This window comes from Callithrix jacchus, chromosome 10, assembly GCF_049354715.1.
Source record: "Callithrix jacchus isolate 240 chromosome 10, calJac240_pri, whole genome shotgun sequence".
Taxonomy (NCBI): domain Eukaryota; kingdom Metazoa; phylum Chordata; class Mammalia; order Primates; family Cebidae; genus Callithrix; species Callithrix jacchus.
In genome coordinates this window covers 120,511,623-120,536,700 of record NC_133511.1, presented here as the reverse complement: position 1 = coordinate 120,536,700, position 25,078 = coordinate 120,511,623, and the positions used below count along the sequence as shown (strand labels likewise).

At 46.5% G+C, this 25,078-nt stretch overlaps 2 protein-coding genes and 2 pseudogenes across 8 annotated transcripts in view; 2 read left to right on the top strand and 2 right to left on the bottom strand.

Annotated features, from left to right (window-relative positions):
• The window catches only part of LGALS12 (galectin 12), a 21,545-nt gene extending 7,460 nt beyond the window's left edge, over nucleotides 1–14,085 (bottom strand). For 2 of the 4 annotated variants that reach the window (XR_013523467.1, XM_035263033.3), the window contains exons 1-7: nucleotides 7,349–7,674; nucleotides 4,733–4,821; nucleotides 4,399–4,612; nucleotides 3,528–3,647; nucleotides 2,962–3,000; nucleotides 2,397–2,423; nucleotides 1,743–1,831 (exon numbers count right to left, since the gene is read on the bottom strand). Coding sequence is in view for 2 of the 4 variants with exons in the window: in XM_035263033.3 (XP_035118924.1) it covers nucleotides 1,743–1,831; nucleotides 2,397–2,423; nucleotides 2,962–3,000; nucleotides 3,528–3,647; nucleotides 4,399–4,612; nucleotides 4,733–4,821; nucleotides 7,349–7,417 (647 nt within the window). In the remaining 2 variants the exon portion in view is untranslated. Of the gene's footprint in view, nucleotides 1–1,742; nucleotides 1,832–2,396; nucleotides 2,424–2,961; nucleotides 3,001–3,527; nucleotides 3,648–4,398; nucleotides 4,613–4,732; nucleotides 7,675–12,740 lie in introns of those variants that run through there. The other 2 variants (XR_013523468.1, XM_078341235.1) reach the window with 2 other exon arrangements.
• PLAAT5 (phospholipase A and acyltransferase 5) overlaps nucleotides 12,999–25,078 on the top strand; it is a 23,989-nt gene continuing 11,909 nt past the window's right edge. For 2 of the 3 annotated variants that reach the window (XM_035263040.2, XM_002755450.6), the window contains exons 1-3: nucleotides 12,999–13,226; nucleotides 14,082–14,205; nucleotides 15,464–15,569. In XM_035263040.2, coding sequence (XP_035118931.2) covers nucleotides 13,079–13,226; nucleotides 14,082–14,205; nucleotides 15,464–15,569 — 378 coding nt within the window. In that variant the 5' untranslated portion in view covers nucleotides 12,999–13,078. The remainder of the gene's footprint in view (nucleotides 13,227–14,081; nucleotides 14,206–15,463; nucleotides 15,570–25,078) is intronic. The other variant, XM_035263039.3, reaches the window with a different exon arrangement.
• On the top strand, nucleotides 15,485–24,882 carry LOC100403355 (glutamine--fructose-6-phosphate aminotransferase [isomerizing] 2 pseudogene; annotated as a pseudogene). The gene has a single exon (XR_013523466.1). The product of XR_013523466.1 is annotated as a glutamine--fructose-6-phosphate aminotransferase [isomerizing] 2 pseudogene (transcript).
• Nucleotides 16,540–16,590, bottom strand: LOC118145974 (U7 small nuclear RNA; annotated as a pseudogene).

Below are 25,078 nucleotides of genomic sequence, written 5' to 3'. Positions count from 1 at the left end.
CTGAGCTATGATGAGAACCTGGTCTCATGCCTCCAAGTTTTGTGGGAAGAAGTGTTTTATCATTGAGCACCTTTTCATTTTCCCTATCAGGTTGGAATTTTTATTCTCCTTTTTCCAGTAGGGAAATTCAGACTTAGAGAGGTTTAGTGACTGGCCCATGACTGCAGCATTTATAAGAGATAAAACCAGGAATCCAATTCATTGTGCCTGTCTTTGGAGGCCCAGGCCATCGGGCTTCATGCCTGCCCCAGAATTCACAGGTATGATCGGGAGTGTGGAGGGCAAGGGTTTAGTGAGGTCAGTAACTTAAAAAGTAAAAACAAAATTAAGAAAGGAGAACACAGGGTGCTTCCCTTGCTCTGCCTTCCCCGCCCCCACTGAGATGATTGCAACAGCATCCACATTTGTGGAGCACTAACTACATGCCAGGTACTATTCGAAGCACCACCCCTAAAGTCGGCATTATTATCCTCCCCTTCTTACAGAGAGGGAAACAGAGGCACAGAGAGGAAAAGTATCTGCCCTAAGGTTCCACAGGTAGCAGGTGTCCTCAGCACATGCCAACCCAGGCAATCTGGCCCAGAGAAGTCATAAACTCTAATGCGTTTCCTCAAGGCAGGCAGGCCAGTGGCTGTGGGGAACACTCCCATGTGAGGCCCCTAGGAAATGGGCCTCGCCATACGGTGAGCTTGAGCCCAGACACAGATCCCCGGTTGGGGGAGTCGAGCTGAGGGAAAGCAGGAACCGAGAGAGGGACTATGCAATTCAAAATAATTAACAGACATTACTTTATGGATATGAGGACTTGGGAGGCATTGTGTCCACTTTCGGTTCGTTATGGTTTATTCCTTCATTGTGTTCATTTTTGGATCCTTGCTACATTAGTTGTAAAATATTCACTTCAGTATTTACAATTGTTAAGTATTTACTGGGCATAACTTACTTACTGGGCGTAACTTACTTACCTTGTGACTTAACTTCAGTATCTGTTCCTTTTACTAGTTCCCCAGAATTGTTTTCTGTTTCTTTTGTTATTTGAGAAATGCTTTGATCTGATGTAAACAACATTAAGTAGAAAAGTATATAATGGAACCTACTGCAAAATAAAATTGCGTGGGCATAGCCCGTCCAGTCCTCCAGACCCCACTCGTTTCTTTCTCCTTTTTTCCCACACATGCTCTCTTCCAGGTTTGGGACCCTCTTGCTGGACGAGATTCCAAGGCTCGCGTTCAGTTCACAACAAGTGGCCCTCCTCTAACTGGACTGGAGCCACAGGTCTGGGTTTGAACGCATCATGTAGAAATTTGGTAGTGTCCACTTAGTCACTGTGTCCCTCCAAGTCCTGGCTTCCAAATAGCAGGCCTCCTCTCTGGGGCAGTCTGGCTGTGTCTTCTGAAGCACACCTTGCATTACCATGGGAAGCTACGTCTTTGCTCTGGGCCTCAGCCTGCACCTGGACCTTTCCTGGGGCCCCTTTCCTAGGACCTGGGACAAGAGGCTAGGCCTGATTAGATGTACCAGCAGGAATGATGCTCCCAGCAGTGGGACTGTTGATCCCAGTCCCAGCCTGACCTTCACAAGCTCTGCCACCTTGGGCCACATCGTTCTGCTTCTGTTTCCTCAACTGTAAAATGGGGATTAAATGGCGGTGCTGGGGGATTGAAAGAGATGATGCTTTATAGAGCATGTGCCTGGCACAGAGGGGCTGCTCCCACGCCTCCTCTTTGATGCTGGATACTTACTGCTTCGGCTCCTGCAAGACCAGCCCCCGCACTATGATGACCTGCTCGGGCCAGAGACCCTGCGGAAGAGCATGTGAGCAGGGCACCTCCTGAAGAACAAGGGAAGTATTGAGAAATGGACTCACAGGGGGCTGGGGAGGACCACCCGCCCCTGGGGGCCAGGGGAGCACTGGGGCAGGCATGTTCTGCCCAGGCCTGCAGCCAGGAGATGCTGCTTATTTGTTAAGCATCTGACCTCCTGTACTCCCCTCCCGCCCAACACTTTCCCTGGCCCCTCCAGGCTGCGCTTGGCCTCTCTGTGTCCTGACCACCATGTCCTTCTTTCTTCACTGCATCCTGAACTGTAATGGCCATCTAGTGGTCTGTCTCCCACCAGCCGGTGAGCAACTGGACGGCTGGGACCAGCTTGTTCCTCTATCCTAGAGCCTGGCACTGGGCCTGGCACGGAGAAGTAGCAAATGACAATGTTCAGATAAATGGAGAAGATAAAATGAAGCTGGAGCTTCAGCCTTAAGCTGCCCCACCCACTGCCTGCAGCTTGCTATAAAGGAAGGGGACATCCTGAGGCTGGGGGCATATCCCAGGTGGAGCTCATTAGCCACACACCCAGGCTGTGCTCCCAGCCCTGATGGAGCAGGAGGGAGGTTCACTCACCAGCCTGGGGCTCATCAGCAGGAAAGGCTGTCGTGGAAAGAAAGAGGGGACATAAGGCCACGTGGTGTTTGCTTAGGAAAAAGAACCTCTTGTTATTCTGACAAACTGGGACTATTTGGGGCTTGTCTCTCTCATGGCTGCAAGTGAGTGATTGGAGCCCCAGTGGGATCCTCCGGACTTCAGAGGTTCACTAGCTCTGGAACAACAGGGAAGAACCGGGTGGAGGGTCTGTCATCCACTGTGGCCTCGGGCAGGGACATGGGCCTCATCTCCCCTTCTGTCCTGCAAGGCCAACCCCAGCCACCTCGCAGGGGTGGTTTGAGAAATGAGCATTTCAACTAAGGCCTCTCCTGCTGGGAATACGGGGTCTTGCCCCCTCTGCATGCAGCCCACCCCCATTCGTCTTCCCAAGCTGGCCCTGGAGAGGGGCTGGGAGAGGCAGATCCAGGCCCTCCAGAGACTGGAGTAGAGCCAGCCAAGTTTACGGCAATCAAGTGATGAAAGGGGCAGCTGGGTGTTGCGTGGTCAGCTAGTGTGGCTGCTCAGACCGTGCTCTAAGACTCACGTGTCCAACTGGGTACTCTCTGCTGCCCTCCACAAATGGCTGTTCAGAAACAGAGAAAAGAATTAGCGGCATTCAGGACACTACAATCCCTACCTGTGCCTGGGAGGCAGGCAAGCCCTGGCTTTGCGCTTTAGAGCTCCTTGGGTTTCCCATTCGGCTGCTCAGTGGTTGTCTCTTGCTGGCATTTCGAACATCCCAGTCCGTGGGCCCCGCCTCGGACTGACTGACTCAGAATCTCTGGGCTTTTCTAAGCTCACCAGGTGGGAATGATAAAGCCAGCTGCTGCCCGTTTCGGCCCCAGTGTGCCAAATCATTCCTGGCCATTGCTTCTGAGTGCTAACCAGACCCACCCTGGGTGCAGGCTCCTGCCTTTCTGCAGCGCCTTGTCCTCCCCCTCAGCCCACTCACCCTGAAACCTCAGTGGACTCCCTCCCCCTTGGCTATTACAGGTACACCGGGCCTCCTCTGTCTCTCGATCTAGGGTGCAGGAAGGGGTCCCAGGCCTGTCAGAGTCCGGGGAAACTAGTGGCTGCCACTGCCCAGGCTTTGGCCCTGTGGGAACTTACACTGATGTTCAGGAATCCAACAGCCTCTACCAAGATGTCACCAAATATGCCCAGCGTGTCCACATGAGATAGTGGGAGCCGGTAGCGGTAGTGGAGAAAGTGCTGTCCGTTCACACTCACCTGGAGAGACACACAGAGGCTGGCTCTTCAGCAGCGGATGCTCATTCAGTTCGTAACAACGTCCCAGGCATCACCAAGCACCTTTTCCTCACTTAACTTCACACCAACTCTATGGGGTAGGTACATTTTACAGAGCCTTGGGGGGCTTAAGTAACCTTCCCAAGGTTGCAAAGCTGGCCTTGAGCCAAGGCACCTTCCATGCTCCCTCTACCCCAACAGAGGCCCCTTGTTTTGCCTTCTCAGCAGCTCAAAGAATCATCTTTGCTCCATTTTACAGGAGGAAACTGAGGCTCAAAAGGCTCCCCTCCCACCCGCTGCCCTGTCTCCTGGAGAAGTCTGAAGATCCCATCATCTTTCTGGCAGGAGTTCTCATTAGGGGTCAAAACCTCGAGGTCAAGTTCTCTCTCCCTCTCCCCTGCCTCCGTGCTGTAAGGCGGGATAATGGAAGTACCTACCTAATGGGGTTGTTGAGCATTCGATGAGCAGATACCTTTAAAGGGCTTAGAACAGTTCCTGGTATACAGCAGGTGCTCTCTAAGTGCTTGCCATGACAATGGCAGTGATGCCCTCTTTGGAGCCAGGCACTATAAAGCTTTGTGGGCCCAGGGCAGCCTGGAACCGGGCATGGCAGCTCCTTGGTCCTCTCGGCACCTGACCCCACCAATGCTACTCGGCACTGCCTTGTGGAGAGTCTGGCTGAGGGAAGAAGAGGCGCAAGGACACAAGTTCTAGACCACCCAATGCTCTTCACCTTCACCTCCTCGCTCCCAAAGAGAAAGAGGATGAGGAATCCAGAGCCTTTCTGCAGGGCCAGGTGAGGCCACCGGGCCTCCCTTTGCCAGCGACCATTGTGCAGGCTGTTGCAGATGACGTGGGGCCTGGTGGTGTGGAAGCGAGGGTTGAAGTGGAAGGCGATATCGGGCCGGGGACACAGGCTGCAGCCACACTGGAAGTCCACCTGAAACCTACTGGGAGGTGAGGCTCTCGGAGTGCAGTTTTGACCAGAGATCCACAGAGATCCTGAAGGCAGGGAGGAGCCCTCCAGCTTGATGCCCCTGGGCTACCCCCTCCCACCCCTGCCTTACCTGTGAGCGTCTAGAGGGACCACTCCCTGCAGCATGACCATCTTGCCTGCATGCAGGCCGCCAAAAATTGTCATGACATAAGGAACCACCTGAACGAAAAGAGAAACCCAACCATGCAGGGTTGGAGAAAGGACGCAGGGCCCCCATGTCAGGGGAGGGGAGGAAAGGAGCAGAAGAAACCGCAACGTTTCCTCCCCAAGCAGAAAATCCCTTACAGGTAAAATCGGTGTTCTCTGACGTATTTTCTCCTACCTAGTCCCCTTCCCTGGACTGTCACATTACACCAGAGAAGTCAAATTCAGCTCCCTCGCCAAATTCAGCACCAGCCAGCCGCCTCTCCCCGACTCCTCCGGGGACCACAGGCTGCAGTGAACCCAGGGAGGCTTGCCAGCCACTAGATGCCATCCTAGTCCCCAGAAGCCTGGTACTGGGTCTTCCTGAGGACTGTCTAGTGGCTGGAGAGCGGGAACTGGGAGGCAAGAAGAACGGACGAGCTGGGAACTGACAGCTGACTTTGAAATGAACCCCTGGGAGACACTTAACAATGGCCTTCCCAGGCTCACCTTTCCCCTCGTAGAAGTTACCTGGGCCGGGCGCTGTGGCTCATGTTTGTAATCCCAGCACTCTGGGAGGCTGAGGTGGGCAGATCAACTTGAGGTCAGGAGTTTGAGACCAGCCTGGCCAACGTGGTGAAACCCCACCTCTACTAAAAACACAAAAATTAGCCAGATGTGATGGCAGGCACCTGTAATCCCGACTACTCAGGAGGCTGAGGCAGGAGAATTGCTTGAGTCCAGGAGGCGGAGGTTACAGTGAGCTTGAGATCACATGACACCACTGGGCGAAAAAGTGAGGCTCGGTCTCAAAAAAAAAACCCAGTTACCTGGCCTTCCTAAAGTACATCACATACTTTTGCAACTCCCTGGCTTTCTGGGCCGTTCCTCCTGTCTCTTTCCACCCTGACTCTTTTTCCAAGCGTCATCCACATGGGTGCCTGGATGCTTCCTTCCCTCCCCTGAGCTCCCGGAGCATTTTGTTCATGAGGCCCTTGGCTTAGAGGGACTGGTTGGCTGTTCTCCCTAGGAATTTACAAGCCCCTCAAAACCGAAGCCAGGTCTTTCCCTCCTGTAGGTTCAGTGCCTGGCCTGGCAATGAGGGCTCTGCATGGGCCTGTTCGGAATGAGTTGAGCAGGATGGCAGGTTCATGCTGGTGGCATCGCTAGATTGGCCTTCCTGTGCTGCTCTCTGCCTCCCAGCCACCTTTAGGAGCCCAAACCACCTAGAAAGAACTGAGAACCCACCAGCACAGCCCTCCAGGTGGGAGCTCGCAGCCTGCAAAGCAAGGAGCTGCTGTAACCTGGGCAGCTGCTTCTGCCCATTCCGCAGACACCTGGGAAGCATGGGAGGGAGGCTTGGGATGCCCGCCTGGGAAGCTCAGCTGGTTTAGCAGTTGAGTCACTTCCAGTTCCCAGGCTCCCTTCAGGCCTGTAATTAACTGAGTGGATGCAGCTCTCATGGGAGGGAAGGGCCAAGTGAGGGAGAGTGATAATTAATGCTCATTAGTTGGGGGTGTCAGCTGGGAATTCAGCCTTCTGTAAATCATTGCCAGCTTCAGAAAACCTCTTAGGCACTGACTGAGCAGAAGGAAGAGAGAAGCCCCGCTCCCAGCCACCATCCCTGAGTGGAAATTCCCACCTGACCCTTCCTACCACGCCGGGGATGAGACTGTCCTTACTAGGCAATCACCGTCCCCCTCAACAATCCTACCCACACTCCCATCCTCCTAGCACCCATTACAGTAGGGGCAGAGCATTGTGGCTCCAGGCTTCACCACTTTCAAAATACAGCAACCCTCTGGGTTTATGCCCAAAGGATTATAAATCATTCTATTAAAAAGACACATGCACATGTATGTTCATTGTGGCACTGTTTACAATAGCAAAGACTTAGAACCACCCCAAATGCCCATCAATAATAGACTGGAAAAGAAAATGTGGCACATATACACCATGGAATACTATGCAGCCATAAAAAAGGATGCATTCAGGTCCTTTGCAGAACATGGATGAAGCTGGAAACCATCATTCTCAGCAAACTGACACAAGAACAGAAAACCAAATACCACATGTTCTCACTCATAAGTGGGTGTAGAACAATGAGAACCCATGGACACAGGGAGGGGAATGTCACACACTGGTGCCTGTTGGAGGTTGGGGGGCTAGGGGAGGGATGGCACGGGGAGGGGTTTGGGGAGGGCTAACATCAGGAGAAATACCTAATGTAGATGACAGGGAGATGGATGCAGCAAACCACCATGGCATGTGTATACCTATGTAACAAACCCGCACGTTCTGCACGTGTACCCCAGAACTTAAAGTATAATGATAAAAAAAATACAACGACCCTGGAAACCTAGCAGTCATTTATACCCAAGTGGGAATTAGCAGTCAGCCACTTTGCTAAGCTCAAGAGGGCCTTCCAGAGCCCAGGGCAGGCGCTGGGAGAAGCAGAGCCCAGGACGGAGGTCCTGTCCACCCCGCCGCCCAGGAGTCTGGACCCAGTTGGAAGAGAAGAGCCCAGAGACCTAGGAGGTTCCCGATTCGAGTGACAGCTCACCGGGTGGAACACTGGTGGTTGCAGAATGAAGCTGTCAGGAATTGGGTCCAGTTCTTCTCCAGGTGACATGAGAGTGGGTGACAACTCCAACTGTAGAGCCTGGTTCCAGGAGCCCTGCTTCCAGTGGCTGACCCACTTGCCCCAGCCAGGGTCCTGAATGCCTGGAGCAGGTCTCCCAGCTATTAGTCTCACCTGTGCCCTGCAGGGTCTTAATGCTGTCTGGAGCAGCCCTGGGAGGCGGCAGGTGACCTCCAGGCTCCACACCAGCCCCACTCCCAGGGATGTACAGCAGAGCTCTGGCTGGACTGGGGCTGTCAGCAGAACTCTGTGTCCAGGGGAGGAAGGCTGGCATTAAGCAACTAACTACCCCCTCCGGGTCTGTAGCACGTGGCCACTGCAGAGGGAGGCCAGAGGCTGGCTCCTTCGGGGCCTGCGAAGGTCTGTGGTTTCCAGCTTGAGCCCTTACTGGGTCAGAGGAAGGGGAGGTGATTCATGTGTATAGGTTCCAGAAACTGCCCCACCCCCAGCCCCCTGGACAGCTTTGGGTGACTTCCCATTCCTTCCTCCCTTCACCACAGAGGGTTTTATTTCTTCCCTGCCTTTTCTTGCCCCTTCCTCCACTCTTCTTCCTTTTCCAAGTTTTACAGCCCCCTGAGGCTCTATTTCAGCATCAGCTGGAAATGCTGGGGCCCAGCTGTGGTGGCAAGAAAGTAGAATGAGCAAAGGGGAGAAAGCAGGGCCCCTTACGCTCTGAAAAGGCAGTACAAGAAGCACATAACCGCACAGGAAGGAGACTTGAATTCTCCCTCAGCCTCTCGTCTAATGTGCTGTGTGCCCTTGGAAAAGTCACTTCCCACCCCTGGGCCATCCTTTGTTCATCTGTACAAGGAGAAAGTGACCCACAGCGTGTCCCACAGGGAGCCTGTGTCTGGGGGTGGGCCAAATGTCCGCAGTTAACTAGCGTCCTTCCAGTTCTGGTTCAAATCCCGATAAGCCTTTCCCTTGAAAAAGCAGCACAACCTCTCAACTTTATCTTGAGTTGGAAGGTTCCAGGATCTGACCCATAGTGTCAGACTTGGCAGCATGGAATTCCTGGCAGGACCAGGTTGGGCAAAGGCTCAGGCGCATGGGGTTCTGAGGGCAGAGTAAGCAGCTCCCTGGATGGAGGGAGAGTGCATGAGGGGTCGAGGGATCAGGTATCAGCCAGTGCTACCCAAGCTGTGGTCCACAAACCACCAGCATGAGCTTCACCTGAAAACTTGTTAAAAATGCAAGTTTTGGGGCTCCACCCGAGACCAACTGAGGAGCACTCTCTGGAAGCCAGGCCTAGGAATCTGCATTTTCACAGGCCTTCCAGCTGATTCTGATGCAATTTAAAGTTGGAGAAGCATTGACTTAGGATGGAACTGGAAGGGCTCTGGGTGCGGAGCTAAGTTTGTTCAGAGCTGAGCTTGCGCAGTAGATGGAGCCGGGTTACTGAAGGTGCTTATGTGGGGAAATTCTGTCAGATGTGCTCAGGAACAGGGCTCAGTATACACAGTGAGAGGGAGCCAAGGGCGGAGGGGCCAGTGTGTTGAAGAAAAGAGTCAAATTCTGAGACATTTGAAGAGATTCATTCTGAGCCCAATGTGAGTGGCCAGTGGCCTGTGACACCGCCCCAGGAGATCCTGAGAACGTGTGCTCATGGTTATTAGGCTACATTTTGGTTTTATACCTTTTAGGGAGACACGAAACATCAATCAATACATATAAGATGTACATTGCTTTGGTCCAGAAAGGTGGGACAACTCGAAGAGGTGGGCTTCCAGGTCATAGGTGGACTCAAAGAACTGACTGGTAATTGGTTGAAAGAGTGAAAGTGTTCCAAGGTCCTTGCATTGTTTCAGAGGATTGTTTAGGATATTAATTTTAGACTTAAGCATATGTGTTAAGATTTTGAGGGCAATAAGTAAAAGAATACAGTGTAACCTTCCAAATGAGTCGAGAGAAAAATACAATATATTAAGATTAGATATTTATGAAGAATATTAGAAGAATCCATAGAAAGATTTAAAAACCTAACAAATAGAGAGATAGAAAACATAATTAACTAAAATAATCAATTTTGTAAAGATGCCAAAATTGCCAAGTTGATTTATTGATTCACTGTAATTCCAAGCAAAATGCCAATAGGGTATTTTGAGCAACTTGCTGAGGGATCTGTGGGGATTGCTCCCGTGTGAGGCCCCTAGGAAATGGGCCTCACCATATGGTGAGCTTGAGCCCAGACACAGATCCCCGGTTGGGGGAGTCGAGCTGAGGGAAAGCAGGAACCGAGAGAGGGACTATGCTATTCAAAATAATTAACAGACATTACTTTATGGATATGAGGACTTGGGAGGCATTGAGTCCACTTTTGGCTCCTTATGGTTTATTGCTTGATTGTGTTCATTTTGGACCCTTGTTACCTTCATTGTAAAATATTAACTTAAGTATTTATACTTGGTAACTTACTTACCATAACTTACTGGGTATAACTGTAACTTACCATAACTTACTGGGCATAACTGTAACTTACTTACTGTAACTTACTGGGCATAACTGACTTACTGGGCTTAACTTACTTGCTGGGCATAACTTAGTGGGCGTAACTTGCTTACTGTAACTTAAGTATGTTGATCTGGCATAAACAACATTAACTTCAGAAAAGTATATAATGGAACATATTGCAAAAATAAAATTGCTGCTTGGACATAGCCTAAGCCAGCCCTCCAGACTCCGCTTTTCTCTTTTCTTTCATTTCCGCGCACTCTCTCCCTCAGGTTGAATGAGACATCTACGTTGGTGGTCTCGGGGACTCCCACAGGTCAGTAGCCCCCGGCAGACGTGCCAGACTCCAACAACTTGCCAAACTAGTTTTGAAATTTATAATGAAAGGCAAAAGCTGAAGCATAGCTGAGAAGTTCCCGAGGAAGAATAAGGAAGGAGGAATCTTGAGATATCTGTACATCAAAACTTATCATAAAGATGTAGCAATTAAATTACATGACAGTAGCACAAAGACAGATACACTTATCAGAGAAACTGACTAGAGTCAATAGTATTCCTGCTCAAAGCGGTGTGCAGAACAGAGGTGGCCTTGTTCATTCACGAGAAAGTGGAAACTATCCACAAGTAGTGCTGAGAGAAATGATTATTCATATGAGGAAAAATGAAGTTGGATCCCTGTTTCCCACATATAAAAAATCAATTCTAAATGGATTAGTGGAAAAGGGAAAATTTTAAAACATTTTCAAGAAAATATAGAAGAATATTTTCTGATTTCAGGGCAAGAAAGACTTCATGAGAAGATAGAGAGCTGACAATAAAAGAAAAGACATAAATTCTACTTGTCAAAGGACATGCAGCAAGTGAAAAGACAAGCCATTAACTGCAAGAAAATGTGTGTAAACAAGTATAACCAATTAAACATGAGTATCAACAATATACCAAGAGCTCCTACAAATAAAAAAGAACACAACTCCAAAAAAAAATGGGCGAAGGACATGAGCAGGCACTTTTTAAAAGAGGGAATATGATAAATACATGCAAAGGTCTCAACTTTATTAGTAATCAGGGAAATGCAAATTAAAATTCTGGTGAAATTCTATTTCACATTCACTCTCCTGGAAAAATCAAGAAGTGTGACAGTAGTAAGTGTTGGTGAAGATGTAAATTAATAATTCCTACCTATTGCTGGTAGAAGTGAAATTGGGACCACCAACTGGGAAAAAGTTCTAGTGTTTTATTGTAAAGTTGGATATTTGCATATGCTTCTAGGTATTACATCTTGTGGGATATCCGAATGCGTATACCAGGATACAATTTGGGTTCTTTTCAATTGTTTCCAGCTCCAAATTAGATTAAAAAACAAAACAACAAACCATCTAGTGGATTTATTACTAGATCAATAAATTGTGTTATAGTCACAGAGCGGAAGATTTTACTGCAGTAAAAATGAATTACAGGACTATACGGCACTAAGTATGTATTATAGAAACAACTTCAAAAGAAGAACTTACAGCATAATACCATTTGTCTTAGTCCATTTGAGCTGCTATAACAAAATGCCATAGGCTGGGTGGCTTATAAACAACAGCAATTTATTCCTCACAGTTCTGGAGGTTAAGAAGTCCAAGATCAAGGTGCCAGCAGATTCCTGTCTGGTGAGGGACTGGTCTCAGTTATTAAGATGGATGGCAGCAGCTGTGTTGTCACATGGTGAAAGTGACCAGGTAGCTCTGCAGGACCCTCCTTTACAAGGGCATTTATGAGTCCCACTCATGACCAAAGGGCCCATCACCTGATACCATCACTTTGGGGGTTAGGGTTCTAGCACATGAGTTTCATGGAGTCACAAACGCCCAGACCATAGCACAGTTTTTATAAAATTTCAGAGAAGCAAAACTAAGTAATGTATTAGCGACACAAAGAAGCAATTTAAAAAACTCTTGAAACAAGTGAGGGTATGACAGACACAGGCTCAGGATAGAAGCTGGGCGTGCCAAGGGAGACGGGAGAAGGAAAGAACTCAGGTGGGAGCATCTGTGTACTAGGAATGTTCCATTTCTTAACTAGGACGGTTTTGTCACGGGTAGTAATTTTATTATGTTTCATAATTATGTGTGAGGGCGAAGGAAAGGGAAACTCAGTTGGGGAAGACTCAGTGCAGAAGCGGCCTGCCTGAAAAGTCATAGCAACAGGCAAAAATAAAACGACCTGGGAAAAACTCAGGCTGCACCTGCACACAGATGAGCAGACACCTGCACACAAGCCGCTTGTTCTTTGCATAATTAGAGAGTTCCCAGGAAAGTTTCCTCCCCTTTTCAGGCATACACACGGTGGGAACTTGTGCAGGGAGGAGGGGGGCTTACTTAAAACCAACTCCCAGTTATACCAACAACGAAGGCGGTGCTTTGTGCCTGTTTAGAGACAACCCACGGCTGCAGAAGACAAGACAGCTTTACTGATAAGAGAAGTTACCCAAACTGCTACAGAGATAAGAGGTTTTCTTACAAAAGCTTTTGGATTCAGCTGTCACAGGGCAAACTGCCGGCATACCCAGCTCGCTGTGAAGAGTCTTCTTTTGCTTATTAAACTTTTGCTCCCACCTCACCTTGTGTCCCCTTCCTTAATTTTCTTGGAGTAGGACAAAGAACCCCGGGTACTAGTCCAGACAAAGAGAAATTGCTACATTAAGGTACAATGGGGAGACTGCGACATGTGTATTCCATGTACTTTTTGGTATGTTACCTGTTATGTACGTGTAGATTACATTTTCTATATATTTTTTAAAATAAAAAAACTCCAAACTGTTCAAGATTTAAACTCCCGATTGTGCCTCCTAAGGCTTCCTAATCCGGTCTCCACTTACCCCTCCAAGACTCTGTTCCAAACGGTTTAGCTTCTCCAGAGTGTTTAGACACCACCTCTGAGCCTTTACTATTTCCACGACCTTCCCCGCAACGAAAACCTCCTACGCCTACTTCCCCGAAAAGACCTACAGATCCCCCATTTTCGCCCCACTCTTTTCTCTGACGTGCTCACTGCGCCCGCGCCGCTGTCGCCGCCCCGCGCGCCCCGACCGTTTGCCACGCGCTGCGCTTTCCCCTCCGCGGCTCCTCCCCGAGCCGCCCCCGGTGCCCACGATCTCCCGGACCAGGCGCGTCGTCCCTTGCAGGGCCTGGAGGCCGGCGAGGCCGCTGAGACGGAATGGGCCTGAGCCCGGGCGCCACGGGGGAGTACGCGCTCTGCCTCCCTCGAATTCCCTCACCCAGCTCCAAACCCGCCTCGCGAACCGCCAGCACCGGGCCCAAGGACCAGCAGCCTGCGCCCAGGCGTTCAACTGCGACCCACTCAGGTCCGTCCCAAGAACGGGCGCCCTCCCCACGAGGCCGCGGTGCCGGGCTGGGTTGTCCTCCAGGTCCCAGCGGGCCGTTAGCCTCCAAACTCCTTTTCCTTTTCCTTCCTTTCTTTCTTTCCTTTCTCCTTTCTTCTTTTCTTTTCTTGACAGAGCCTCACACTGTTGCGTGATCTGGGCTCACTGCAACCTCCGCCTCCCCAGTTCAAGCGATTCTCCGGCCTCAGCTTCCCGAGTAGCTGGGATTATGGGCGCCCGCCACCACGCCCAGCTAATTTTTGTGTTTTTAGTAGAGACGGGGTTTCACCATCAGGCTCGTCTCGAACTCCTGACGTCAAGTGATCCTCCCACCCCGGCCTCCCAAAGTGCTGGGATTACAGGCGTGAGCCACCACGCCCGGCCACCCTCAAAGCTCCTTAGACACTTGGTGATTATGTTGTCTGTTTGCCATCCTGAGTGAATATTTCAGCACGACCTCTTGTTATAAGCTAATCAAAGCGAGCCGGGCAGCCGCTCCCTCCTGCCCGCTGTATCTCCTGTGGAAGTGAGGCAGTGGCAGCGGCTCCCGAGGGCGGAGTTCAGACCGGCTCTAGCTCTGCAAAGGTTCCTCCCATCCGGCTTAGGACAGAGACGAGGCGCCCTTCTCCATCCTCTCCCCGATTCCGTCCCCAGGAATTCCAAAGTCTCTCTTTGGCGGAGGAACTGAATCCGCTGCAGCGCCTAGTTCCACAACGCTCTCCATTCATCCCAGCATTTCCCGAGGCCTAACCAGGAGCCAGGCACGATGCTAGGCTAGAGCTCTGAGCTCACTCTCCCGCAGCGGTCAAGGTGCTTGCTCGAATTCTCCTTTCGCAGGTCTAAATAGCATTTCCCACCCCCTTGAATTAGAAGAATCCGTGGGATCCGCAGCGTTGGCCCAGCTCCCAGTCAAGCAGCCTCCACCCGGCATGTTAGAACAGAGCAGAAGCATCCAGCAAGGGTAAGAAGATTGAGTGGAAGAAGTCTTTTGAAGAATTGACTTGGAATGCAGTTCTGTAAAACAAACCCAGACGTGGTTTTTGTGTGAACCAGTTTGCCCCAGTAAGGGGAAGGCTGGTGCGATCCTGGGTGATAATAGATTGTACTGGGCTTGGGACCTGCTGGCCACAGGCATGCGTTGCAGCCGTTTCTAGCCACAGGGCCATTCTCTAGACCCCAGAGACACGAATGGCTTTTAGCAGGAGGTTTACAGTATGGTTCTCGGTCTCACCAATCAATGAACGATGAGTTGGCCTTTGGCAGATTTCCTGAATTCACTTTCCTTAGCAACGTGATGGTTGCTGCTTTAAAAAATGTTGAGGGGCTGAAATTTTGGAGAGGAGCTGTACTGAGAATGAGGGGTGTCCCACCTGCCCCATGCACTAATTTTTTCTGGAGAAGAGTTTAAAGCATGAAAAAGCCGTTTCTGAGTTGCCGGTGTACCGGATGTTTACAGTGCTGTCTCTTTTCACCCTCTTGACACCTCTGTGAGACACATATTTTCATCTCTGTTTTAAAGATAATCAAGCTGAGGGTCAGACATTAATTAGCGCAAGGTGGGACGGCAATCATAGGATTCAAACCTAGATCGTTTGGGCTCCAAGATATTTTATGCTACTATCCTACCTTAATTTAATATGCTTGACAGCATATTCTTGCCTTGCATTTCTGTCCTCTCCTGTAACACCTTGTTTTCAGAGAGAAATAGACCGATTTCATTCATGTTGCACAGTGTTGTGCCTTATCAAGCTTGCTTAGAGGTCTGGAGCTAATCATTGGAAGAGACAACTCTAGATTTCAAGGAGTTTGCCTCTGCACAGTAGGGCTGGGATGAGGAGGGAAAGGAGGAAGGCTCCTTGTATTTCATTATAAATTCCTACCTCCTGGTTCCTTAAAAAACAAAACAAACTGACAACAACTATGTGCAAGTATCACTTTGATAAACATTAAAAAGAGATTATTAGCAAATTAAAAAATAGAAACCCCAAGAACTACTTCTTGCTATCATTAATTAGCATTTAAACAATTGTCAGAAAACCAGCAAACAGCAGTTCTTTTGTATAAAAGCTAATGGGTTCACAGAAACAAGCTTAGGGGGAAATGTTCCCTACAGTCTTGAAACCAAAAGGCATCTTAAAAATCACAAATCTGTAATACAGATTTTCCAATAATTATGAAATAGTAATGTTTGTTAACTACATGATTGCAAAATCATTTAGAGAGAAGCTTGTACTTTGCTTGGAGACCACACCCAGCCAGAGAGCAGAGTGGAGCTCAAGTCCCAAGCCTGAGAATGACAGCACGTTGGTAAAGCAAGCAGCTGAGGTAGGTATAACAATTCACCTCCTGGCAACTTCTCTGCATATTTTATTTTACTTTGTTTCCAGGGGTCTCCAATCTTTTGGCTTCCCTGGGCCGCATTGGAAGAAGAAGAAATGTCTTGAGCCACACCTAAAATACACTATCACTGACGGTAGCTGATGAGCTTAAAAAGAAAACCACATAAAAACTCCTAACGTTTTAATAAAGCTCATGAATTTGTGTTGGGCCACATTCTAAGCTGTCCTGGGCTGCATGTGGCCTGTGGGCTGCGGGTTGGACAAGCTTGGTTTAGACGGTCTAATACATATCCTGATTTGGGATGTTGGTTATGCTTTGTTTTAAGGTGGCTTTACCAAGGTATAATTGACATAGACTCCACATATCTAAAATCTATAACTTGATACATCTGGCATATGTATACACCTGTGAAGCATACGATTTGATACATTTTGATATCTATGTATATCCTGTGAAATCTTCACCACGGTCAAGATAACGAATAACCTCTATAACTTACAAAAGTTTCTTTGTGCCTCTTTGAAATCCCTCTTTCTTCCCACGCCACTCCCATCGCCAGGCAACAACTGATATGCTTTTTGTCACCATAGATTCGTTTGCGTTTTTAAGAGATTTATATGCAATCATATTGTGTGCACTTCGTCTCCTTCATATAACTGTTTTGAGTGACATCCATGTTGTTGCTTTTTATCAACAGTTCATTCCTTTTTGTTACTGAGTACTATTTCATTACATGGATATACCATGCTGGTTTATCTGTTTACCTGTTGATTGAGCATTTGAGTTGCTTCTAGTTTTTGACTATCACAAATCTGCTTTATATACATTTATATACGAGTCTTGGTGCAGACCGTATATTTTTCCTCTTGGGTCAGGATGCAGGAATGAAATGGCTAGGTCGTGTGGTAGATGTATATTTAACTTACTGTTTTCTTTTAAAATTTTTTTTCTTTGTTGGGGCTTTCCAAGCCTTCTAGACAAATTCTAAAAGAGCTCTTAAATACTGTTTCCACAGTGGTTGTGTAATTTTACATTCCTGCTAGCAGGGTGTGAGACGTCCAGTTCGTCCGCGTTTCTCATGGTCAATCTTCTAGATTTTAGCGATTTTAATAGACGTGTAGATATCTCATTGTCATTTTCATTTGCATGTTCCTAATGACTAATAATGTTGCACCTCGTTTCATGTGTGTATTTGCCATCCTTATGCATAATCTTTGGCGAAGTGTTCAAATCTTTGGCCCATTTTTTCCTATTGGTTCGTATGTTTTGTGAGTTCTTCAGAGGTTCTGTTTGCAAGTATGTCATCGGATACATATTCTGTAATATTTTCTCTTCATCCGTGCCTTGTCTTTCAGAACAAGTTCTTAAATTTTGATGAAGTCCAATGCATCAGCTTTTCCTTTTATGAAAAGGAAATGTAATGAAATACTGTTTTTGCAGTTATGAATTGTGCTGGTTTATAATTTAAAATGGACTGGGCTATCCTCTTACTGTCATTTTTCCAGGAAACAACAGCAAGGATTTGATTGACTGCTTGTTGGGAATGACCTAACCGTGTTGAGTGGGAAGTAACTGGCTATTTGGTTGGTGGGGAAGTGTGTCCAAGGTGGATGGATGGTGAAAAACGGACTACGTGTTCCTAGGAGGAACAGACATGACTGTCCAGCGGGCTTGGCAGACTCCGAGAGCCCTGCCCTCCACTAGATCTGTGGATGGTGGGTGAGAGTCATTGGTTAGGACTCTCAGGTATTGGGGTCTGTGCTCAGGTAGAGTGAGATGGGGTGAGATAGAGTTACCCTTGAACCAATTGGCTTTCCCTCTGGACTGACTCAGCAAAACCTGTCCCACAATCTTACTGTTACTGCCAGATCAGTACCAGAAGTAATAGCCCGAGCTGGACTGAGTTGAGCTCTGTCGCCTGTTCTATGCTTCTTGTTCATCTTTTGTTCTTCCTGACTGCTGTCAGGACTTAGTAGTGGTCCTTAGGTTGCTGTCGCAGTGAGGATGGGCCTATGGGCTTTCCTATGTCACGTGTGTATGAAAGCAGAAGTGGCCTCAGCCTAGTACATATGTTCATATAAAGAAATTAGGCTAAGAAAGTTCTCTTCCTCTCTCATTTACCTATGTCTGAAAGGAAAAAATGAGAAAATCTATGAATCAAAAATCTATATGCCTAAATTAAAATTAAAGGTAATTTAACTGTTTACCTGCATCTGCACAGGCAAATGTTGAATCTGAGTTGATTTTTTAAAATGAGCTTCAAAATGTTTAAACTTCAGACTTTCTTGCAAACGTTTTAAAACATTGTTCTCTGATCCCTTTGCCATTTATCAAGACAGAGGCATCTGCTTAAAGCAATATATTCCTGTTGATGTCTGAATCACAAAGAGAATACTATTTGCTATTGCTACCTTTTAATTCTTCTTCAAAGGATGAGAAAGATCTCTCCTCCACTCTTTCCTTTCTTCACTTACTCTCTTGGCTGCCTCTAGCCCTTCTCCTCCTGCTCCTCTATCCATCTACATCACTCACATGCTGTCCTCCCAACTCTTAGCTCTCAACCTCTCCGGTATACTACCAGCTTCTGGGTTGTAGGGAGGGGTATATCCATATTGCTTTCCCTGGGCTTAAGGCAAAAGAAAATGAAGTCTAATTTTAGGTCTCCTGTGAGATCATTGTGCTTTCTGGGTGAGAAGCCTGGTTTGGGGAGCCCTCTAGTGGATATGTGGCTGCCATTACATTTTCCCTTTAAGGCAGAAGAAGAGAGTTGGTTTGTTGGCAGGAGCAAGGGGGTGGTTCTGGTCCTAGCTCTCCCATGGACTTGCTGTGGGAATTTAGACAAAACAATTCCTCTTCCTTGGCCTCAGTTCCTTCTATGAAATATAGTAGTATATACTGTTTGCTTTTTGCCCACAAAAACTCATCCCTGCAAGTGGACAGGACTTGTGGAATGGCTGAGTTCAGATCTCCGCAAATCCTCTTTCCCCAACACAATTACAAAGCTAGACAAAATTGCCAAAGACAGTTATTTAAAGACAGGAAAATTGACCAAAGGCATACAACAAACTGAGAAGCGTTAATTTAAGAAAGTCTACTGGTTCTCAGAATTTCAGAAAGAACAGTGGGAGTCTGTAGTGTTTCAGCATTGCCCTTCACCTCCAGCTCTGTGATCGTGGTAAGGAAGTTCTAACCAGGTGGTGGGGCTTGTGGGAGGATTGGCAGTGTCAGCAGAGAGAGACTGGCTTTATTTCCATGCCCAGGGATGTTGAAAACAATAGTTATCTCAGTGACAAACAATCATGGAAGACCACAATTGCAGCTAGCTTGAGGTTGCAGTACCGGTTAGGTCAAGCAGTAGGCCAACAGGTCAGCCAAAAATTTAACATGGAAATCCAGGTAATGATACAACTAAAGAGGGTCTTAAAAAGTTGCCACATGTCTCTGGTGGTCTGGAAGTTATGCAAAAGGCTGTATACACATTCAGGAGAGACTGGAGACTCATACAAATCTGGAATTTTGAATGAATTCTCCAAGTCACGCAGAGATCCACTGACAAAAGGTGAAGCCTTCCTGGCATAAGGTGTGACTCAACCTCTGGCCACTCACTGGCTGACCATTAAGCTATGCTGATCCTGGATGTCAGGCTTAAAAATGAAAACAAGAAAAAAAAAAAACTCTAAGCAGACATGTCCGTGGTTACATGCTGTGAGAGAAACAGGTATCACAGAATCAGTCCAGGTGGGTCAATAAACAAACAACAAACAAACAAGCAAACAGTAGCAACCGTCAGCCTTGGTTGGGTGGGGAAGGAGATCAGAACCCAGAATGTCCAGTTTTTCAACAACAAATTATGAGACATGCAAAGAAACAGGAAAGAGTGACCCATACACACAAAAACAGTAACTAAAGACTCTTTCCTAGTGGGCCTGCATGTTGAATGTAGCAAAAACTGCTAAACAGCTATTATGAGTATGTTTAAATAAATAAATAAAATCAAGTTTAAAGACTTAAAGGAAAGTAGAATGACAATGACTTATCAAATATAGAATATTAATAAGGAGGTAGAAATGAGAAGCACCAAATGAAAATCCTGGGGTTGAAAAATACAATGGCCAAAATAAAAAATTTACTAGAGTGATTCAACAGCAAATTCAAGTGACCAGAAAGAAAAAAGAATCAGCAAACTCAAAGATGGATCAACAGCGACTATCTAATATGAAGAGCAGGAGAAAAAAGAATAAAGAAAAATGAACAGAGCCTTAGAGGCCAAGGATACACCACTTAGCAAACCAACAAATGTGTAATTGGAGGCCCAGAAAGAGAGAAAATAAAAAGGCAGAAAACATACCTGTGTAAAAGATAACTGAATATTTTCCAGATTTGATGTAAAACATTTTATCTATGCACCCAAGAACCTCTGTGAATACCTAGACATATCATTCAAACAGATGAAAGCCAAACACAAAGAATCTTGAAAACAGCAAGAGAAAAAAGACTTGTTGTATACAAGAGAAGCACAATAAAAAACAATAGTCAACTTTTCATCAGAAACAATGGAGGCCAGAGGCAGTGGGATGACATATTAAAAGTGCTGAAAGGAAAAAACCTATCAACCAAGAATTTTATATCCAGTAATATATCTTGTAAAAATGAAGATAAAATAAAGATAGTCCCAGATGAATGAAGACTGATAGACTTTGTGGCTAGCAGACTTGCCTTAAAAGAAATAGCAAAGAAAATTCTTCAGGTGGAAAGAAAGTCACACCAGAGAGTATTTTAAGCCACATGAAATACAAAGTACCAGTAAAGATAATTACACAGGTGATTATATAGGAGAAGATAAATATATATTTTATCATTTATGCCAACCAATTTGAAAGGCAATTCAATAAAACTAGTTATAAATCCTTTTCTTGGTCTTATACCATGCAAATATATAGTAAATATAATAGTAATATCACAAAGGAGAGGGACTGAAATGAAGCTATGTTAGATCCGTAATATGACACCAGACAATAAGTACCTTAATCAACAGGAAGAAATGGAGAGTACTAGAAATGGTAAAAGTGTGCTTAATATAAATGACTATAAGTATATTTTTTCTTTTTTCTCTCAACTAATTTAAAACAGTTTATATAAAGCAATATTTGCAACACCGTCTTGGATGCAGTTAGATATACTACATCCATGTATGTTAGAAGCTACATCCATATATTATCTAACAATAGCATAAGTAGGGGAGAAGGAATGGAGCTAATTTTAAGCAAAGTTTCCATATTTTATAGGAACTAAGTTAGTATTAATCTGAAGTAGATAGCAATATGTCAAGATGCACATTATAATCCCTAGAGCAACCACAAAGAAGGCAATTAAAAATGTTATTAAAAAGTTAACAGAGGAGTTAAAATGATCATTAAAAAATATGTCTTTGATACAGAAAAGATGGCAACAGAGGAACAAAAACGACATGTGGGGTACAGAATATTGACAGCAAAATTGTAGACATAAATCCAACTTTATTAATAGTAACATTAAATGTGAATGAACTAAACACACCAAAAAAGGCAGAGATCATATGACTTGATAGTACAAGATCCAGTTACACGCCATCCACAGGAGACACACTTTAGGTCCAAAGTCACAAATAGGTGAATGTAAACAGTAGTCATAGCAGGAGTGGTTGTACTAATATCAGAAAAAAATAGACTTTAAGAGGAGAAATATTATTAGCAAAAAAAGGATCGTTTTATGATGACAAAAAGGTTAATTCATCAGGAAGATACAACAATTATAAACATATACATATCCAGCAAAATAACGCCAAAAAGTATGAAGCAAAAACCGATAGAATTAGAGGGATAAACTGGGAATTCAGACATAATAATTGGGAGACTTCAATACCCCACTCTCAGTAATGGATAGAACAACTAGACAGAAAATCAGTGAGCAGACAGAAGGTATGAGCAACAGTATCAGCTGACTTGATCTAACTGACATTTATAAAACATTTCATTCAACAACAGAATACATATTCTTCTCTAGCACACATGAATGTTTTCCAGGACAGACCATCTTCTAGGCCATAAAGCAAGTCAGTAAATTTGAAGGCATTGAAATCCTGCAAAATATTTTATTTCACCACATGGAATTAAATTAGAAATTAATAACTGATATTTTGGGAAATTCACAAGTGTTTGGAAATTAAACAACATACATCTAAATAACCCATGGTCAAAAAAGGAACAAGGAAGTCAGAAAATATTTTGAGCTGAGTAAAAATGAAAACAGAGGGAGCCCGCGGAGCACAGGGAGCCCACGGAGTAGCCACAGCGTTGGAGCCAGCAAATCCCCCGAGCCACGAACGGGCCTGAGCAGCAGCCACGATGTGCGGAATCTTTGCCTACATGAACTATAGAGTCCCCCAGCTAAGGAAGGAGATCTTTGAAACCCTCATCAAGGGCCTGCAGCGGCTGGAGTACAGAGGCTACGACTCGGCAGGTGTGGCAATCGATGGGAATAATCATGAAGTCAAAGAAAGACACATTCAGCTGGTCAAGAAAAGGGGCAAAGTTAAAGCTCTTGATGAAGAACTTTACAAACAAGACAGCATGGACTTAAAAGTGGAGTTTGAAACGCACTTCGGCATTGCCCACACTCGCTGGACCACCCACGGGGTCCCCAGTGCTGTCAACAGCCACCCCCAGCGCTCCGACAAAGGCAACGAATTTGTTGTCATCCACAATGGGATCATCACAAATTACAAAGATCTGAGGAAATTTCTGGAAAGCAAAGGCTACGAGTTTGAGTCAGAAACAGATACAGAGACCATCGCCAAGCTGATTAAATATGTGTTCGACAACAGAGAAACTGAGGACATTACGTTTTCAACATTGGTTGAGAGAGTCATTCAGCAGTTGGAAGGTGCATTTGCGTTGGTTTTCAAGAGCATCCACTACCCAGGAGAAGCTGTTGCCACACGGAGAGGCAGCCCCCTGCTCATTGGAGTCCGCAGCAAATACAAGCTCTCTACAGAACAGATTCCCATCTTATACAGGACGTGCACTCTGGAGAATGTGAAGAATATCTGTAAGGCACGGATGAAGAGACTGGACAGCTCCGCCTGCCTGCACGCTGTAGGTGACAAGGCCGTGGAATTCTTCTTTGCTTCTGATGCAAGCGCTATCATAGAGCACACCAACCGCGTCATCTTCCTGGAGGATGATGACATCGCTGCAGTGGCTGATGGGAAACTCCATTCACCGGGTCAAGCGCTCGGCTAGTGATGACCCATCTCGAGCCATCCAGACCTTGCAGATGGAACTGCAGCAAATCATGAAAGGTAACTTCAGTGCATTTATGCAGAAGGAGATCTTCGAACAGCCAGAATCCGTTTTCAATACTATGAGAGGTCGGGTGAATTTTGAGACCAACACAGTGCTCCTGGGTGGCTTGAAGGACCACTTGAAGGAGATCCGACGATGCCGACGGCTCATCGTGATTGGCTGTGGAACCAGCTACCACGCTGCTGTGGCTACGCGGCAAGTTTTGGAGGAACTGACTGAGCTCCCTGTGATGGTTGAACTTTCTAGCGATTTTCTGGACAGAAACACACCTGTGTTCAGGGATGATGTTTGCTTTTTCATCAGCCAGTCAGGCGAGACGGCGGACACACTCTTGGCGCTGCGCTACTGCAAAGACCGCTGCGCCCTGACTGTGGGTGTTACCAACACCGTGGGCAGCTCCATCTCCCGAGAGACCGACTGCGGCGTCCACATCAACGCAGGGCCAGAGATCGGTGTGGCCAGCACCAAGGCTTATACCAGTCAGTTCATCTCTCTGGTGATGTTTGGTTTGATGATGTCTGAAGACCGAATTTCACTACAAAACAGGAGGCAAGAGATCATCCGTGGTTTGAGATCTTTACCTGAGCTGATCAAGGAAGTGCTGTCACTGGATGAGAAGATTCATGACTTAGCCCTGGAGCTCTACACGCAGAGGTCACTCCTGGTGATGGGGCGGGGCTACAACTATGCCACCTGCCTGGAAGGAGCCCTGAAAATTAAAGAGATAACCTACATGCACTCAGAAGGCATCCTGGCTGGGGAGCTGAAGCACGGGCCCCTGGCATTGATTGACAAGCAGATGCCCGTCATCATGGTCATCATGAAGGATCCTTGCTTTGCCAAATGCCAGAATGCCCTGCAGCAGGTCACGACCCGCCAGGGTCGCCCCATTATATTGTGCTCCAAGGATGATACTGAAAGTTCCAAGTTTGCGTATAAGACGATTGAGCTGCCCCACACTGTGGACTGCCTCCAGGGCATCCTGAGCGTGATTCCGCTGCAGCTTCTATCCTTCCACCTGGCTGTCCTCCGAGGATATGACGTTGACTTTCCCAGAAATCTGGCCAAGTCTGTAACTGTGGAATAAGGATGAGACTGTCACAGGACCGTCACCACCTTTAATCTGATTCCAGACCTGTCCCAACAGCAGTGATGGGAAGAGAAGTGGGCATCCAACATGTTCTGCGTGTTCCTGTAGAGTTTGACAGCTTCCATGTGCCTTCTACCCAAGTGCTTTTGCTTACAGCAGATACTGTTTCTCTGTGTCCTGAAGTCGCCAGAGGAGAAGGGAATCATTGTTTACACATGGGGATCAGAGCAGACTTCTCCACTATCGTGCAATAGAGATACAGCTCTCTTCAGAGTAACTGTGAACCTTTTATAACCAACACTAGAGTTAGTTTTAAAACACAAGATATTTATAATGATGATTGTATAGCTTTTAAGTTATTTTTCTAGTATGTGGCTTTCTGTAGCCATGGTAATGGCCAAACTGTTCATCCCAGCTACCCATGTGCTATCTCCAGGCTTGCTCCTGGCAGGTGGCATTCATCTCAGATTTGAGCACAACGCATTGGCCCTCTGGACGCCTCTCTCCTTTACTTTCCTCTCTAGGCTGCTCCTGAATCTTGTTCCCTGACATCCACGAAGCCCCTCCAGCCATCCACCTATGCCTCTTATAAGTCAAGTTGAAATCTCAGCCTCTGCAACATTTTCTTCTTGTGTGTGGCCCAGATCTCTCCAACTCTCCAACTTCTGTTTAATCTGATCCTGGCTCCTTTTAAGTCCAGGCAGCATTTTGGTCCCTGTTCCTTGCCCATAATAAAACAGCTTGAAATATCCCATGCAAGAGAGTAGTTTCAAGTGGGCAACTCTGCTCTCTATTTAAAAGTGTGCACAATCAAAGTACTATGCAATGTTAGGACAATAAAGAACATACAAATTAAAAAAAAAAATGAAAACAGAACATATCAAATTTTATGAGATGCTCTGAAGGGCTTAGAGGAAAATTTGTAGCTGCAAATGCCTATATTAGAAAGGAAAATGTATCTCAAATCGATAATCTAAGCTCCGACCTTAAGAAACTAGGGAAACAAAGCAAACTAAAACCAAAACAAACAGAAGGAAGAAAATGATAACTGGAGCAGAAAT